At 43.1% G+C, this 18,356-nt stretch overlaps 1 protein-coding gene across 1 annotated transcript; it reads right to left on the bottom strand.

Annotated features, from left to right (window-relative positions):
• Nucleotides 1-12,347: 12,347 nt before the first annotated feature.
• THITE_2057218 (uncharacterized protein) lies at nt 12,348-12,599 on the bottom strand (the record flags this gene model as incomplete). The annotated part of the gene is made up of 1 exon (XM_003656246.1): nt 12,348-12,599. A coding segment is annotated over one exon (252 nt), but the record flags the coding sequence as incomplete, so codon positions are not given.
• Between the last annotated feature and the right edge of the window lie 5,757 nt (nt 12,600-18,356).

Genomic DNA, 18,356 nt, shown 5'->3' with positions numbered 1-18,356 from the left:
GTAAAGCCGGTTGCCCAATGCTCATATTTGTACAGTCGAATCCCGTCTAAACCCGCCCAGATTATGCCAGAAAATTCATCCCACTTGATATCCTTGTCGTCGCTCAAATCAGGAACCACAAAAGGAAAGAAAAGCCGTCGATTAAAAGTCGTATGCCCAGCCACGGTGGTGGTGGTGGTGGTAAAAGTGTGAATGCGCCCGTGTTGCTTCGCGCCGATGGTGGTTGAAAGGTGTGAAGAGAAAGTTCGAGGTTCCCTGAGCCGGCTCTCGGGACGCAGCCGCCAAGATGGTGTGGGTGGAAGATGGCTTGTGTGGAACGCCACCCGGGCGGGCGAGGTGGTGTGGTGCCCGGCCGCGCAGGGCTGCACAGCATGCTGCAAGATTGAGGAACGGGAAAGCTTCGCGTTGAATCGACCAATCAGGCTGGATCGCCCAATCAGCACCGAAGCTGCGCCGAGGCGGGTGGCAGACGCATGGCAGTGATGAGGTTGGCTGACGGGCATGCTGCAGCCCAAAAGAGGCGGCATCGAGCCATGCAGAAGCACGATGGCATGCAGCGCGAGAACGTTGCTACACTAGCACAGTCGATGCAGCGACACCGAAGCTGGAGCCGTAGCAATGTCGTAGCCTCGCGTGCGAGGCCGTATGAGACGTAGCGTGCGGGTCGCGACGATCCCAGGGAGGTCGCCGCGAAGCCTGGGGACCAGACGATGAAACATGGGACACGTCGATTCCCGCGAGAGTCGCATCAGCCCGCAACTCTTAGCCCCTCTTGGGCAGAGGGGGAAGAGGCCGGCTCGGCGGCGGGCCAGGGCAGGGAGGAAGTTGAGACGGTCTCTGAGCGGGCATCATGGCGAAGGACGGCGTAGCTGTGGAAGCCAGGGTGGAAGGTTTCTGGTGCTGGTAGCTGAGAGTGCTTGGCAGCGAACAGTCCGGGAGCAGTCGTGATTAAGTAGTGGTCTTGGTTTGGTGGGCTGGTGAGCGGTCTTGCTGGTCTGACGATGGTTCAAGAATCGCCATCAGGCCCAGGTGGGAGGAAGACGCTGCCTTATGTACGCAGCCGCGACTCCAGGTGCCAAAATTGCTCCGTCCAAGTCCAGGGCAAAAAGGAGCAAGTTCAGCGACAGGGCTTCCAGGTTGCCATGGCATGTGGGTCTCTAGGTGCCGACAATTCACGGTTGTTGCAGGTCCTCGGTACACAACGGATGACGGAGGGTACCTACGGGGCCTCCTCACCCACGCGAAATTGCCTGGAGGAGCTGCCAAGACCAAGTTATCCGGGAAAGGAGTCATGTACTTCGACTCAACAAGGGACACGCGAGTTGCGGTGACGCAGCCAGGCTTGGCGGCAATCCACCAGAAAGCGCCCATGTCCATGTTCATGATGAGAAATGAAACGCTGCGTCAGGACCGGGATCGGTCCCTGTCGTTAATACCGCCAGCCCCCGGTCCTGGAGACACGACAGGTCCTGTCCATGCCACATGTCCGCGCCTTCACTGCGATGACGCCTTGAAATTTTGCTGAGAAAGGAGCGGTCGAGCCGACCCCATCGTGGTCAACAAAACGGCCGCCTGGCTGGGCCATTTGCCGACCGGCGTGCAGCCCAGTCAACCGTAGCGTTTTAGGCTCCAGTCAAGCAGTCCGTGGCCGCTTGCAGCAGCCCGTTGGGCATCTCTGCTGCCTCTTGGGCGCCATGAATCAGTTGACGCTCATTGCGTGGAGTGTGGTTCGCAGCGCGAAGAGCAAACGCTGCAATTCGGCTGGCCTCGCTGCTTGGGCGATGCGCCGGACGCAAACGGAAACGCCCGTTGCCCCGTTTGCGCGGAAGTTGGGGGTTGTCAGGTGGGCCCTCCGTTGCGTCCGAAAATGGCGGCGCACAGCGAGCCGAGGCCGATCGTGGACAATGCAAATTTAGCAGCGCAGATGTGGATACGGACCGACAACACAATTGGACTCGGATTTCGCAGCCTCGTGGGACAAGCCTGCGAACCCCACAGCCAATTTCAACAAACCGGCCGGATTTCTCAACGGAGAGATTTGTGCGGACTGAAAAAGGGGGCGAAGGGTTTAAGGAAAAGTTTGACTGAAAACAGAAGCCCTAGACTCGAACAGGTGAGCAGAGAAGGTGGTGGAAGCGGATGAGCACGATCACAGGAGCCACTGTTGACTGCATGCTGGACAGCATCGGTGGGTGAAAAAGTCGGCGATGCCATCGACTGTGTACACTCTCAGGGGCAAGGTACAAAGCACACCCGCTAAAGTTCTCTGTTTACCCCTTGCTGGCGGTGTTTGGGTATTGATCCGTGGTCTCCTCCGAAACTCGTCTTCTCTGTTTGACATCACGCGCTTTGTTGCGCGAAGCCGTGATGTTTCAGAAAGCAACCGCCACGATGTGAGACAAGCGAACATTGGGAAATCAGTAAACACGGCCGATGGAGGTCCGTCCGAGGTTCAGCAGGCCCCTTCTGCGACCCTCACTCATGGACACAAGGACACAACCCCTGCTTCTCGGCGCGCTCGTATGACCGCATAGCCAAACTGTGAACGAAATTGCCACGTCTTCACATGAGTGTGGCTTCTGGGAACAATTAAACACTCCACCCACTCTTGGTCACTCGCATGACAGATCAGAGCTGAGACGGTGGTTGCCAACACCGGTCGCATCACCCCTTTGTTCAGGCTGAGCATCGCGGAGCGGCCAATCACGGCGATTGAGGCGCCGCTGCTCCACATTGCAGCGTTGCTTTTCCGTGAATCAGGTGCCCAGTGTCGTGAACATTCGGTACCTGAGTTATCCGGGGTAGCCAAAGGCCAAGACTTTCAGGGGGTGGACGTTAAAGAGGTCCCGCCAAGACTAATTTCGGCCAATTGTCGGCAATGTTTTTACAACGTTTTTACGTAGCCACGATCGCCAAGGCGTTTGCACTATCGCCAAGCGGTTAGTTCGCCGGGGGTACGGGGGACGGCGCTAGCCCCCCGTAGTTAGGATTTAGATTAAGGATAGGATACGGGTTATGGTTAGGGTACGGGTTATCCTCGTTTTCTTTTTTTTTTCGATTTGGTTGAGGTATTGTAAAGTCGTTGTTGTTGCGAGTCTTTGCGATTTTGCATTGTTGATGTTCGAAGTCGTGGCGGCCCCGCTCACCCTTGGCGATTTGTAATTACTTGTATACGGCAGTCTCCGAAATTAGGCTTGGCGGGACCTCTTTAACGACGACCTTTCAGGGCTGCACTCTCAACCAGAGGTGGAAACACCTCGTTTTTCCTCTTTCACCCGGCGAAGCCGGCAAGGCCTTGCGCGCACTTGCGCGCAGCAGTTCCGAGGAGCAGCATCCAGCCCTCTCTGTCTACCTGGTATCGACTCGCTCAGCTCCGTTTGGCCGGATGCTCAACGAAAAGGTGACGGGAGTCGCGACGTGGAGGAGGCTCCATCCGCATACCGCCATTCTTGTTGTTTGGTGGCCGCCTCGACGCAACCCACGCGGCCTTGCCTGGCCCGACAACCATCAGGCCTGAAGAGCGCCACGATGATTGGATGCCTGAACCCGAGACCTCCAATGCTCAACAGAAACGGAACAGGAGGCAGTGGGATGGTGTCCGTAGATTCCGTGCATACACTGCACCACAGTATCTCAGCCCCACGCGCCGGGCGCAGCAAGGGCTGTCCTTCCCCCGCATTCCACCGCAGATGCTACTGTACGAGCTGGTCATACGACTCAGCCTGTGACGAAATCGCTTCCCAAGATGTGCCGGCGAGTGACCAACGACGTGGGCTGAGGTTGCCTTGTGCAGCAGTTGTTAGCGCCTTGGCTTCGCATGCTGCCTGTTTTTGGCAACCCGCGGAGAGAGCCCCCGCATTTTCCCACGCGTTTGGCCCCTGGAAGGGAAGTTGCCAAAGCCATGGCATGACTCACATACGCAGAGTGATGCGTTGGCATTTCCGCGATCCCATTGCCGGGGTTGCGGCTGAAGATCGGGCAGGAAAAGGAAGCGGGGTGATATCGCATTCTTGGAGGATGCAAGTGAATCTGGGCACAAGTTCTTCCGGCGATCCGGGAAATGCGGCTGGGAGGTTCGCAATTCGGCCATCAGCGACACGGACGAGCAAAGCGGCCGCAACGGTCACACCAGCGGGCCGGATGGGGGCGCTGGCATGCATATGCCAATGACGGCTCCATGTGTGGTGTAACTGCGCATGGTATGTCCGCTGCATACCGCAGTAAAACCCCAGGCATCGTCAACCTACTACGCCGCGGCGGCGGCAGTGGGTTGACGGCAAAACCCAGCCGCCGTATCATCAGCGCTTAATGTGATCGTGACGCCGCCGCGCTTGCGTCCCGCCGGCACACTGATCGTGACGAGCAATGCTATGTGAACCGCAACCGCGCAGCGGCTATCCAAACGCGTTGTCTCAAGCCGCGACGCCATATTTTTGGCATCACTTCGTGTATGTAGTAACGGTAGGTAGGTACGCCCGAAAGCACGATGTTTGCAGCACGACAGCGAAGGGGGCGCGGCTGCTGAGGGTGGCACAGCACAGCGGGATGGTGTGCCGATGGTGCAGAGCGAGCCGACAACCGAAAGTCCGTCGCACAAGGCTGTTGCAACACGAAAGGCGCTGGACTGGGCTGGCACGAGCAATGACCTGTGATATACCTCAAGGTACTGCACATACATACAACTCGGCTTGCTTTGCCCGCAAGCGTCGCAAACAAATAGTGAATGCGCGAGTCTGCCCGAAGTAAAACGTCACAACAGCAATGTACTCCGAAGGGCCGGACGAAGGAACCTGAACCTGGTGGGTGTGAGTGAGCACACCATAGTGCTGCATGATATAGCTGTCAGAGGCTGACGGATGCAGGTCCCGAAAGGACCCCGTGGTCTCACTCAGCGAAAGTGCTGAACAAGCGGACATCCGGGGATTCTTCCTTGTCGTCTGATAGTGAGGCCTCGAGAGCCTCTGGCCAGTGCACTGCGCGGGGGTCCCAGTGAACTGGGAAACGGACGGGCGTCCCAAGTGAACAAACGGTAGCCGGCAACGGACAATTGGACGGACACAACCCGTGCATTCGGAGAAAGCCATGCTTGCTACCCGGTAGCCTGGAACCAATGCGGGGGCCGAAGCTCGCAGAAGGTTCCGTCCGCGAAGTTTTTTCACATTCAGTAAGCAACTGGCAGGGGAAAGTGCCAAGACGACGTTCGCCTGAACCTAGGAAATTGTCTCGTCATGGGCAACAACCATGGGTGTCCTGGTTCGATTCGGAGTCTGCCAAGGTTTGCCGAGCGGTGAGGCTGCTTGCCTGGGCTGTGCTTGGCAACAAAGGGAATAACGATCCCGCTCCTGGTGGTGTGAGAAGGGCTGATCATCTGACCCAAAGTCCGAAGGTGAGGCGGATCCGTCGGTCTTGTCCACGCCAACAGCAGGGCAAAACCGTTTGCCCGGCGGCCCGTCCTCGCAACGGGGTTGGTCCGCCGGCCGCAAGCATATCCCGGCTTTCCAAGGCTTCCAGAAAGAAAAGGAGCCTGTTGGAATGGAATTTTGACGAGTCGACATCACACCACCGGTTTAACTTACAACCGCCTGTCCGGCAAAGATGCTCGGCCGCGGGATGTCGCGGGAAGGAGCGACACAAGGTCAGATGCACGCTGCGCATGGGGACGGCAGCGAAAAAGCCGCTGACGGCCAGGCGTCCCGAGGTTGCCGAGGATGGTGGAATGAAAGGCCTGCCTCCGGACTGCCGGGCAGAATCATTGCGATGTCCTCCACCACGTGTCTGGTCCAGACGAAAAGCAATTGGAATGCTGAAATGTGATAAATGAGCTAGGCGCACCAAGTACTGCAGTGTAGTGTACGGATCCGTGCAGGCAGTTGAATCCAGCGGAAGCTGACACTGGACAAGAGGTTTGAGCCAATTCCGGCTGAAAGCTGATTCGACATCCAGGCTGCCGGGCTCAGGCATGAACGCCATCTGCACGATGGACACAGCCTTACGAGCGTTGCTTGGGACCACCCTGACTTCCCGGCAGCCAATCCCCACGAGCTTGGTTGCGTCAACTCAGCTGCAGTCAGCAGGCACGGGTGGGCGGTGCGGTGCATGGCGAGGCAACCCTCTCTGGAAATCCCAACTTATCTCAGCCCTCAGAACCTCTTTCATTACGTTCTCTGTTTTCCCGGCCTACGGCCAGGGGAGGTCCGCGCCTAGGCCTGCCAAGACGTAATGCTATACTAGTTTATATGTAACACTGTCCGCTAGACCCTTCTGAGAACCTGGCCCCACTTTTTGCAAAGAAAATTCGAGAATCGGCCAGGTATAGGCACGGTTTTATATAGAAGTCCTAAAAAAGTGCCCTAAACACTCGCTAATATCTCAACCACTATACATCGTATCACTAAGCAAATTATAGTCTGAAGATCGCTATTGACAGGCGATTCTAATGAGCCTACTTTTGTATACGTACTTGCAATATTTTCCTAGATGGTTACCTCCAACGTAAAATCAAGGTATAGACACGGCTTTCTTTTTGTTCGGTGACCCCTCTTCAACTTCTACACCACTGCGTTAAACTCGATTAAATTTGACAGCGACGTTGCTATTATACGCAGATGGTGCTCGGTGACCATCTAGCGGTAAACGTATAAGGGTGAGAAAGATCAATGCCTCTTAGCCTCGTCAGCTAATGAGGCGGTACTCCTAAACACTAGTATATATCACAAAAGTATATTGATATAGTCTACCGTTCTACGAAGGGGTTATAGGCGAAGTTCCCTTTTTTAAAGGAACGCTCGTTACCCCTAACCGTAGTACAGTTATAGGTGCCCTTACTATAGTTGTATATAACAAGTGCCTAGGGATAAGAAAAAAAAGATAGCGTCCTCACTATTATTATAGAACTCAATATAGGATAAAGGAACGTATAGAAAAGAAGAAAACTAATCTACATTATATCCTATATAGGATTTCTATATTTGTTATTCTAGTTTATAGCAAAGTCCTCCATTGTAATTTACCTATTTATTTGTTCTACTTGTCTAGGTCGATAATACTATCGCTAATATATAGGTCGTCCTTAGCTACCTTCAACGTCTTCGTAGCTACTCTACGTTTAGTAGATATAAGTATCTTCTTAACTTTCTTAGGAGGATACATTGGCGTCTTCTACGCCTTGTCGTCGATTGTTACTTTTCTTTAGCGCTTACTACCTATAACCTCGACAGTTTTAGCTTCTAACATCGATTAGGTATCGTTGTTACACTAACTCTATAGCGTCTTAGCTAGCGTTGCTAGTACAACCAATAGCGCGGCTTTAGCTATAGGTATCTTGTTTAGTGTCTTCTATATAGGCAACTATATAGCTTTAATAGCGTATACTATAGTTATAGTTGTAGTATAAACAATCTTAGGTACCGCTTTATAGTAGCTAGCGATCTAAATAGGTGTTCTAGCTTATTTTGTAACGACTACCTTTATAGCGAATAAGTCTATTATAGTAGCTTAGGTTTCAATAGCTACTAAGTAGCGTTCAACGTCCTATATACGCTATACTAGTCTTATATAAATGCTATTATATAAGTTCATTGTCGTTTAGGTAGTAAGGTCGATCTTCTCTAGAAGGGCGTTATTCTTATAATAGAGATCTATTATAGTCTTATCGTATACTAGCTATAGGTTACTAATCTTTACTATCTAATAATAGTATATATTATTAAGGTCGCCCTAGAAGATAAGACTACTAGGATCTAAGTTACTAGCTTTACTATTTACTTCCGATATACTAATAAACTTTGCTAATTCTACTATAGTTTTTTCGACCTCCTTAATATAGACTCAGTACTTCTAGGCGAATTAGAGTAGATCCTTAGTCAACGCTTATACCACTTTTATATCCGCTTATAGAGATTTAATAGTGTTATTATTTATAGTGACTATATAGCTAGCACTGCTTACTACGTCTATAGCTTAGGCGTTATTGTAATAGGCTAGTCTAAGCTCTACTAATATCACGTTTATAGAAGGGTTGCCCTCGCCTTTAGGCGAGACGTAACGTAATATAAGGATTTCTATTGTAGTTGGTATATAGCTTACTATAACTATACCTATCTTTTAGAACTCTTTGAAGGCTCTTTTAATTATACCTTTAATCTTCTAAATATATAGGTTGTATACAAAGCTAGTAGGCTTGTTACTGAAATCCTTCTTTAGGACTATATAGTAGAACCTAGCGAATTACATTACTAGCTTAGCTATATATTCGTTATTATAACTAAAATCTATATATATATAAGCAAATGCTTCGCTTATAGTAGCGATATACTTGTTTATAGCTCTAGTTAGGCGTCGAGAGTACCTATATAATATACGAGTTTCCTAAAGCTCTAGGATATAGTGTAGTTTGGTCGATATATCCTCCTTATCACTAGTGTAATTAGCACTATCGTCGTCGAAGACGTCTAGGTCGTCGTCAATTATAGTGGCCTCGTCTTCTAACGCAATATATAGAGCTTACTAGACTTCTTAGCGCTATACACTAGTGGAGGAGACGTTGCTAGTTTCTAGATACTTAATCTCTAGTATATATTGTAGGGGCTACTCCCCTTCTATATACTTATAAGTTAGGAGAGTTTCTAAGCGCTTTTATATAGCGTCGCTATCTAGCGCTTCGTTGTAGTCCTTATAGACTTCCTATTCGTTATTGGATACTACGATAGGGTCTATAGTAATATTCTACTATTGTTCTTTATAAACGGTCTCTAAGCTATTTTAGATTACTTTAGCTATATTAGCTTCTTTAGTAGCTATCATTTCGTTATTATAAATAGTTCTAGTAACAACGTCTTTAGTAATAGCCTAGTAGGATATAGAAGCTCCTAGGGCGTACAAAGGAACGCTAGGCGTATTATCGATTTTCTTTGCTCCTCCTATTTACTTGGCTATAAGTCGGACGCTCTCCCTCTTCTAAGTATTAGTAGTATAGCCTTTAATAGGCGTCTTTCTTATATAGGGAGGCATTTTATAAGCGACGAAGGCTAGTTAGGTATCTCCCTCTATAATATCAATATAATCGTGCTCGAGCACTTCGCTACTCGATAACGTTAGCGAGCTAAGAGAATCAACTATATAGTCGCCTCTATCGTTAATGTAGGCATTGCGAGAATATATAGCGGATTATCTCGATTTACAAATATAGCGTAAGTATATATCGACTAACGACAGCTCGTATAAATGTATATAGCTTAGTAATAAGAAGGTTTAACGATTGATTATATAGCGAATATAAATGACTATAATAAGAAATTGTTAAAGAAGATAGATACGTTGAGGTTGATATATAAAGAGAAAGGAAATTATAGTAGCCTACGTTAGGCTATCCTAGAAGTAAATAAAAACAATAGTATAATGCCTATAGCCGATAAACAGTATTACTATCTAGCGGTGGCTAAAGAATAGAACATTGTACCCTCAAGGCTTAAAGCCCTATACCTTTATAGCAATAGGATAGCTTTCCCTAACTATTTATAGGTCAAGGTCAATAGCAAATCTATATATAAGAAAACTAAGATAAGCAAAGTACTTAACGAACTAAATAACTACGGTTTTATAACTAAAAGCGTTAGTAATATCTAAGTAAGGGGTAAAGAGAGGAAAAACTAGGAGATCTATAAGATAAAGGATAACGCTTATACGTCTAGTGGCAATATAGCGGTAATAGATATACTAAAGTGAACGTATTTTAACAAAGAAAGTATAAACGAACGAAAGGAAGAGAGGGAAATAGGAAAGAAGGAAAGGGAAAGTCAATAACAATATAGCTATTAGTAATCGCTACCCTTCTTCTATAGTAGCTCGACGACAACTCGTTTCTAGGATTGAGGAATCTCCTTCACTTCCTCCTATTCCTTAATAGCGATACCCTTATTACAATGTTCCTTCTCCTAGTCGATAGGGTATACTTTTTCGTACTCTTCGACAAGTTCCCTAGTACTATTAATAAGCTAGATATATAGGATCTACTAGTCGTCCTTAGCAGTAAATCCTTTCTATTGCACTAGATACTCGACCTTAGGTCTTTAGTTCCTCTAAATGATATATTATTATACAATTCTCTTAATTTCCTAATATTCGTCTTTGTCAACGATTATAGGGCTAGAGGGCTCTATGTTATAGCTAAAGGGGTCTTTCCTCTAATCCAGTTTCTATAACTAGGAAACTAAAACTATAGAATAGACTTTCTAACTAGCTAGGAAGTCAAGCTTATAAACATTCCTATCGATTTTATAGACAATCTTAAATAGTCCTACCTACTATAGCGACCACTTTCGTTTAAGCTTTCCTAAGAGATAGTATCTATCGTATAGTCGTAGATAAACGGTATCTCCTACTTCGAACTTAGTAGGTATATACTTATCATTGTAATATATCTTTACGATAGTACCTATATAATTAATCCGTTCTACTGCTTCCTCCTAATATTGCTATCTAAAGACATTGATAGCTTTAGCAAAGGCAATGGTACCCTTCTTATAGTGAAGTATATCTAGGATAGAGCGTAGTTTAAAGCTATATACCAACTTGTTCAATGATCTTCTAATAGTGACTATAAGCGTATTATTAAGGTTGTACTATAATATAGGGAGAAGTAGAGGCTATAGCGTTCCTAGTTTTTCTATAGCTTCTATATAGATAGCGATTTCTACTATCTAGTTTATCTTCTCTAACTAACTATCCGTCTAGGGATAATAGGCTATTGAGAAAAGGAGGCTAACGCCTAAGATACAAAAGATTTCCTTCTATAGGTCAAAGGTGAACTTAGTATCTTAGTCGCTAATAATTTATATTAGGAGTCCCTAATCTATATATGTTAACGCTCTAAGGATTATAATGGCCTATTCCTCTACTAACATTTTATCGTTTCTAGCTATAAGAAGCTTCTTTTTACTAAACTTATAGGTAATAGTATATATAGCGTTGAAGATTAGGTACTTTTTCATTGACTATAGTGTCCCTTTGGAGGGTATAGTAGGTAAATCGACGATAAAATCTATAGTAATAGTATAGAAAGGCTATAGCAATATCCAAATTAGCTAAAGGTCTCTAGGCTTCGGTTCTCTCAAGGTCTAGTTCTCTCTATATATAGGGCAGTGCTAAATATATTTATATACTATCTAGCGCTTTCAGTTAAATGTAAATACTAAAAGGTTCACTATTATATTGTCTATACCAAAGTAGTAAATATTGTCGTATATAACAGTAAGAATATCCTTAATATAGCTACTAGGGATATAAAGCTTCTTTGCTCCTTTATAGTCGACGTAGTAGAGGAGACTGTCCTTCAGTTTATAGGGTCCAAGCTATAGCTTTTGGTATTACTTTCTTTATAGCTCTTCTTCTTGCTCTTTACATTCTCTCTACTTAGTAATCTTCTTAGCTTGTTCTTCTATATTGTAGAGACTTCTAATAATCTTATTGTACCAATGGTCATTAGAGTAAGCTATAGTTAGCTTAGCTTTAAACTCGTCACTAATAACTAGTTCGAAGGTACTAGTGTCTATAGCGTAGTATTCCTCGATATCGATCTAGGTAGTAGACTAAATGTCCTCCAGTTTATTAATAGTGTCTTAGGTTTCATTAGGGGCGTCTTCCTCGAAGGTCGATAGGCGTAATAGGGCGTCTAGTACAACGTTGAGCTTTCTTAGTATATAGAAAATGTTAAGGTCGAACTAGGATAGCCAATTTATAGCGTTGACGAGCTTTAGATTAGCCTTTATAAGGTCTATAGTAGCGAGAGACGTATACTTTATAATACCTCTAGTTGCTATATAGTCTATTAGGATATTTATAAGGTATTAGTTTAACTATACTATTTTTCAAAGTTTCTTAACTGCCTATACAATAGTAGCGACTTCTACTTCTATACTCCTATACTTCCTTTCTACGTTGGAAGTTAGGTAGGACAAGAATATAATAGGCTAGATCTCGCTATTTAGGATATCTTAGCTAAGGATACTAGTACCGTCCTATTCACTATAGAGTTGAAAGACGATTACTCTATATCCTTTACCGCTTACGTCGAGCTTAATAAATAGTAGCTTATTAGGACAGTAATAATATAGGAAGTACTACTTATATAGGTGTTCTTATAGTAACCTAAAGGACTTTAGTTCTATTAGCGTAGGCTCGAATTTAACGTTCGAAGTAAATACTTTCCTAACGTTCTTCGACTTAGCGATAGGAAGGTCTCTGCTCACTCTCCCTTAGGCAAGGAGCTTAGTTTTATAGTCTTATAAAGGCTACGCTTTTACTATATACTATAGGATACCTTTATATAGCTATCCGGCTATACCAAGGTACTACTCTAAGGTCTCGAAGGTATCGGGGAACTTGAATTTCTTAAATATAGCGATCCTATCGTCCGTCTTAGCCACTCCTTCGCCATTGACTATATAGCTAAGCAGTCTCACTAACGGATAGGCTATAAAGGATTTTTCTATCGAAATATAAATATATACCTTGTCGAAGATATCGAGAACCGTCTTAATATACTTAAAGTGCTCCTCTATATTCTTATTAGCGATAATAATATTGTTGATATAGACGTATATAAAGTGCTTATATTTATAGAATAAACGGTCTATAAAGCGCTATACAAAAGCTAATAAGTTTTTAAATCCTATTAGTACAACGTTTAAACGTTCTAAATCTCTAGGACTGATAACTACTATATAGTTATAGTATTCTTCTACAACTAGAAGCTAGAAGAAGAATCTAGAGGCGTCGAATACTATAAAGATCGTATTGCCTATTATTATATTTATAATGTCGTCTTAGTTAGATAATAGGTATATATCTAGTACCACCAACGTATTTAAGGGCTAGAGGTCTACTATAGCTCTGCCTTTCGTTTTTCTAGCAACTATATAGTAGACTACGAAGACTAGGCAAGCGATAGGGGTTGGCTAGTCTATAAAGTCTATCTTTCTTTATATATATAGTTTGTTGTATTCTTCGTCGATGATCGCTTAGTCTTTAGCGCTTAGTAGATAAACCTAAATAGGCTTAAGCTAATTCTACTATCTGTCGACAAATGGAATTCTTATCTTCTGATCCTCTAGTATAGGGACAATGCTATAGTTATAGAAAACGTTATATTTGTCTAGTAGTGCCTTTATCTCTTCTATATACCGTTTGTCCTTGCTATAGACGCTTACCCCTACTACTAACTTGATATATAGGATATCGTCTAGTTTCTCGATACTATAGGATAGTGTATAGAACTTCTACTTAGTAGGTGGCTTATACTTATCCTCTATTAGTATCTCCGTTATCGGTTCCTTACTACTAGGCTCCTATTATATAGTCGTCGTCATCTATATACATTTGTCGTCTACAACGTTATCCTAGGTCTACTATATAAGGTTCTATACTATCGCCTAGATGTCCTCCTCTAGGCTATACTGAAGAAGGTATCCAATATACTGTCCTTTAACAATAGTGATTAGGCAAGTAGTGTTGTTCCTTACAACGGCCTAGTATATACTTTTCGTATCTACGATAGTGTCCAGTATACCCTCGACGTATAAAGCAAAGTAGAGCTCACGTTTCTAGCTACCTAGATTATCGTCATTAGTGTCTATATACTTGAACGTAGTCTCGATCAGGTGTTCCGTCATAGGTACGACCGTTACGGTATTTATAGTTTTCACCTTTTAGATTATTCTTTTCTATTCTATATATACTCTTACCTTTATATTATAGACGGACTAGAAATAATAAGTAGATATATTAAGGTTAATCTTTACTTTGTTACAAAGTATAAAGTCAGTTCTAATCAATAGTTTCGCTTCTAAACCTTCAATGACGTTGGCTATTATAATAAAGTGACTATCTACGTTAGTACTATAGACGATTTGTCATACACAACTGTGGCAAGGGCACCTATAACCGCACTACGGTCAAGGGTGACGAGCGTTCCCTTAAAAAGGGGAACCTTACCCAGAACCCCTTCGTAGGAAGATAGACTACATCAATATACTTTTATAACATATACTAGTGTTTAGGAGTACCGCCTCATTAGCTAACGAGGCTAAGAGGCATTGATCTTTCTTACCTTTATACGTTTACCGCTAGATGGTTACCAAGGACTATCGATATATAACAAGTGGTGCCTACTAACGATTTAAACTTGTTCGCTTCCCGTCGAAGGGAGCTAAGTTCAGATCGGGAGACATCACAAATTACGCCTAGTAAGTTGTATAGAGCAACGCCCAAGGTAGATAATATTCCTTTATAAAGGAGCAAGCTTCGGAGTATACGATCTATAACGAACTAGTTCACGACCTAGCTACCGTTATTCTAGTACTAAGCATTTACGAAGAGTTAGAAGCTAGATAGATTTAAGCTTTATAAACGCCAACGTCTATAAGGACGTATAGCAAACACTCAAGTTCATTAAGGACTTCGAGGTCACCTACAACGTCTAGTAGGTAACCGCTATCAATCCCTAAGAACTCTAATACCTAGAAGCCGCCGTATTACTCGAAGAGGCACTAGAAAGAGACGCCTACGTCCAACGGTACACTAGAATACCGTATATCGTAGAGTACCCTTCCTCTTAGATACTTAACAATTATATTTCTCGCGCCTACCTTACAACTATTAGGCGTAAAGTCCAAGTAGCCGTTAGCAAGAACCTTATCCTAGACCCTAGGATCGAAGACGCTGCCTTAGAGACTAAGGACTCGACCTAAGAAACGCTAGAGACCTTAGTACTAGAGAGTCGAGGACCACTAGAGACCCTAAAGCCTTAAGGGACTAACAATCAGCAACTAGGACTAGCTATATCGCTAGAAACATTAGTAAGAACTAGATATAATTCGACCAAGAGCTAGCTAGCAACTCCACTAAGTCTAACCTTCTAGGAGTAACTAAAGCCCTAAGATATATCAACTATTCCTCAATGGGGACACAATACCTACATCGTTAGTAGCTATAATCTTAGCAGACGCTACTAAACACTGCTAAGAGGATCGTAGAATCCACTGTCTTAGAACTGACAACCCAAAGAGGAAGACTTATTATCTCCAACAGCTTAGCTAATCGGTACTTTCAACTAGGTTCCCTAGCTACCGCTATAGACGCCTAGCCAACTATCCTAGTACCTATCCAAGCTTCCTAGACTAGATATAGTTATCTAGAACCTTAGAACGGAACGTATAGACAGTTCGCTCAATTCCAATGTCTTCTTACTATTCTAAGAGATATCGAACCTACTATATAGATAAGTAGCTAGACCCTCTAGATAAGGAGCTAGACCCTCTAGACAAGTAGCTAAAGCTATAGATATCTAGGCCACCTTCGCTATATAGGACTTTCTCACCTAGATAGCTAGAATGATAGAGAACCTAAATATTATAATCGAAAGGGCGAACAGGGCTATAGGCATAGAAGACCATTAGCCTGAAACTAAGGACGGAAATACTACGTCTTTGTAACCGTCTATATCTACGTTGAAATAGAAGATTTAGGACATTGGTCTCTTCTAGCTAGATATAGAGAACGAGGCTAAAGAACCCTAGGACCTATAGTACAATAAATAGCAGCTATACTATAGGGATATTAACCTTTGGGTTAAGTAGGTAGATCAGGTCGTTAAATACTATCTAGTAAAAGAAGAGACTCTACGTATAGAGATATAGACCCTACTTCGAGGATTAACACTATAATAGTATAAATAGTAGCTCTCTACTATAGAAAAGGTAGTACTGACTATATCTATAAAAGCGTAGACCAAGCATTTAAAAAAGGAGTTTGATATTAAAAGATACAAAGTAGAGAAATAGCTAAACGAAAACCAGTATACTACGAAGGACAACTATAAAGACAAGCTAGTCTAGAAATTTACTATAGAATACTTTAAATATATATATATTTAAGGAGATACTACTAAGGAGCAACGTTTAATACGCCTATATAATTGTCTCTATCTAGAGCTTCGCTAGCTATACTCTAAACTAGATATAACTATAGAGATAGGTATATTCCTTAGTATCCTCGATACTAAAGTATATATTGTTAGAGACAAGCTTCGCCAAGACACTACCAAGAGCTATATTATTAGCTATAGTCCTATTGCCAACAATATAAATATAGAGTACAACGACGAAGGACAAAGAAACGACTAGGAGGACAACGAAGCCTTCTAGATAGGAAGAGGTAGAAGAGAATATTGCGATCCTTGGAGAAGAGATAGAGATAAACCCTAGCGACTTAGAAATAATTGGTATAGAGATAGTAATTAAGTATAGCTATTCGGTAACCGAAACTTCTATAGTATAACTAAATATAGAAGAGGATACCGACCGTTCAACGATCGTAGAGGAGAAGTTAGACCGTTTAACGGCTAGAGAAGAGGCGACAATAGCAACTAGGGAAGACTACCTCGACTTCGACGACTTTAATAGATTCGGATATATATATATAAGAAGTAGTTCGAAGACGGCACCTTCTTATACTATAGCGAGATCATAGTGACAAGAGACGACGAAGACGCTAACCTTTATTATAAAATACTAGAGAAGACTAAGTATATTCTTGTCGACGAATATAATATCGAAGCTAAGGATAAAGAGTTGGAAGACGAGGAAGCCAATAGTTCTTACTATTTATATTACACCTTTCGCTAGCCTAGACTAAGTTAGAATAAACTGCTACAATAGCTCCTATAGATTTAGCAATATACTATCTATAACAGAGTCTTTATAATACGTTATAAGCTTTTCGAATATATAGCCAACGATAGCGACGAAGACAAATATAGACCTATACAACCTTAGACGGACCACTAGCACAACCTTAGTAACAACGAGGACAAGCTTAATAGTAAGGATATAAACTTTACGTTGACCGAAGGACAGATTATAGAAGTGTAGCTATATATACCGCTATTGAAAGCATTAGATAAGCAAGCTATATACCTTATAATCAATATTAGCGTAAACCTAGGCGAGCTAGGCACTAAGGTTTACTTTGATATAGGTAGTAACGCTAACCTCGTCGACAAGGAGTTTATCTCTAAGTAGGCTAAGAACCTACGTTAGATCGATATAAAGCTATACTTTATTAAAGGCGTTGGAGCCTATACCGAAGTTAAAAAGTAAATTGAGTTTGACTTCTATATCTAAGGAATTGTCTACGATATTAATGTAGACGGTTACTTTACTATAATAGCCGACGTCATTGAAGGTTTAAGAGTAAAACTATTGATTAGAACTAACTTTATACTTTATAACGAAGTAAAGATTGACCTTAATACGTCTACCTATTACTTCTAGTCCATTTATAATATAAAGGTAAAAGTATATATAGAATGGAAAAGAATAATCTAGAAGGTGAAAGCTATGAACATTGTGACGGTCGTACCTATGACGGAACACCTGATTGAGACTATGTTCAAGCCTATAGACACCGATGACGATAATCTAGGCAGCTAGAAACGTAAGCTCTACTTCGCTTTATACATCGAAGGTATATTGGACGCTATTGTAGACGTAAAGAGCGTATACTAGGCTATTGTAAGGAACAATACCGCTCGCCTAATCACTATTGTCGAAGGATAGTATATTGGACACCTTCTTTAGTATAGCCTAGAAGAGGACATCTAGGCAATGGTATAGAACCTTATACAATAGACCTAGGATAACGTTGTAGACGATAAATATATATAGATGACAACAACTATATAATAGGAGCCTAGCGGTAAGGAACTGATAACAGAGACACTGATAGAGGATAAGTATAAGCCACCTACTAAATAGGAGTTCTATACGTTATCCTATAGTATCGAGAGACTAGACGATATTCTATATATCAAGTTAGTAGTAGGGGTAAACGTCTATAGTAGGGATAGACGGTACGTAGAAGAAATAAAGGTACTACTAGACAAGTATAACGTCTTCTATGATTATAGCATTGTCCCTATACTAGAGGATCAGAAGATAAGAATTCCACTTATCGACGGATAGTAGAATTAGCTTAAGCTTATTTAGGTTTACCTACTAAATGTTAAAGACTAAGTAATCGTCGACGAAGAATATAACAAACTATATACGTAAGGAAAGATGGACTTTATAGACTAGCCAACCCCTATCGTTTATCTAGTCTTCGTAGTCTATTACACGGTTATTGGAAAAACGAAAGGCAGAGCTATAGTAGACCTCCGGCCCCTAAATACATTGATAGTACTGGATATATACCCGTTACTTAACTAAGACGATATTATAAATATAATAATAGGCAATATGATCTTTATAGTATTTAACGCCTCTAGATTCTTCTTCTAGCTTCTAGTTATAGAAGAATAC

This window comes from Thermothielavioides terrestris, chromosome 5 (genome assembly GCF_000226115.1).
Source record: "Thermothielavioides terrestris NRRL 8126 chromosome 5, complete sequence".
In the NCBI taxonomy this organism is placed as follows: Eukaryota; Fungi; Ascomycota; class Sordariomycetes; order Sordariales; family Chaetomiaceae; genus Thermothielavioides; species Thermothielavioides terrestris.
This window is presented reverse-complemented; position numbering and strand designations above follow the sequence as displayed.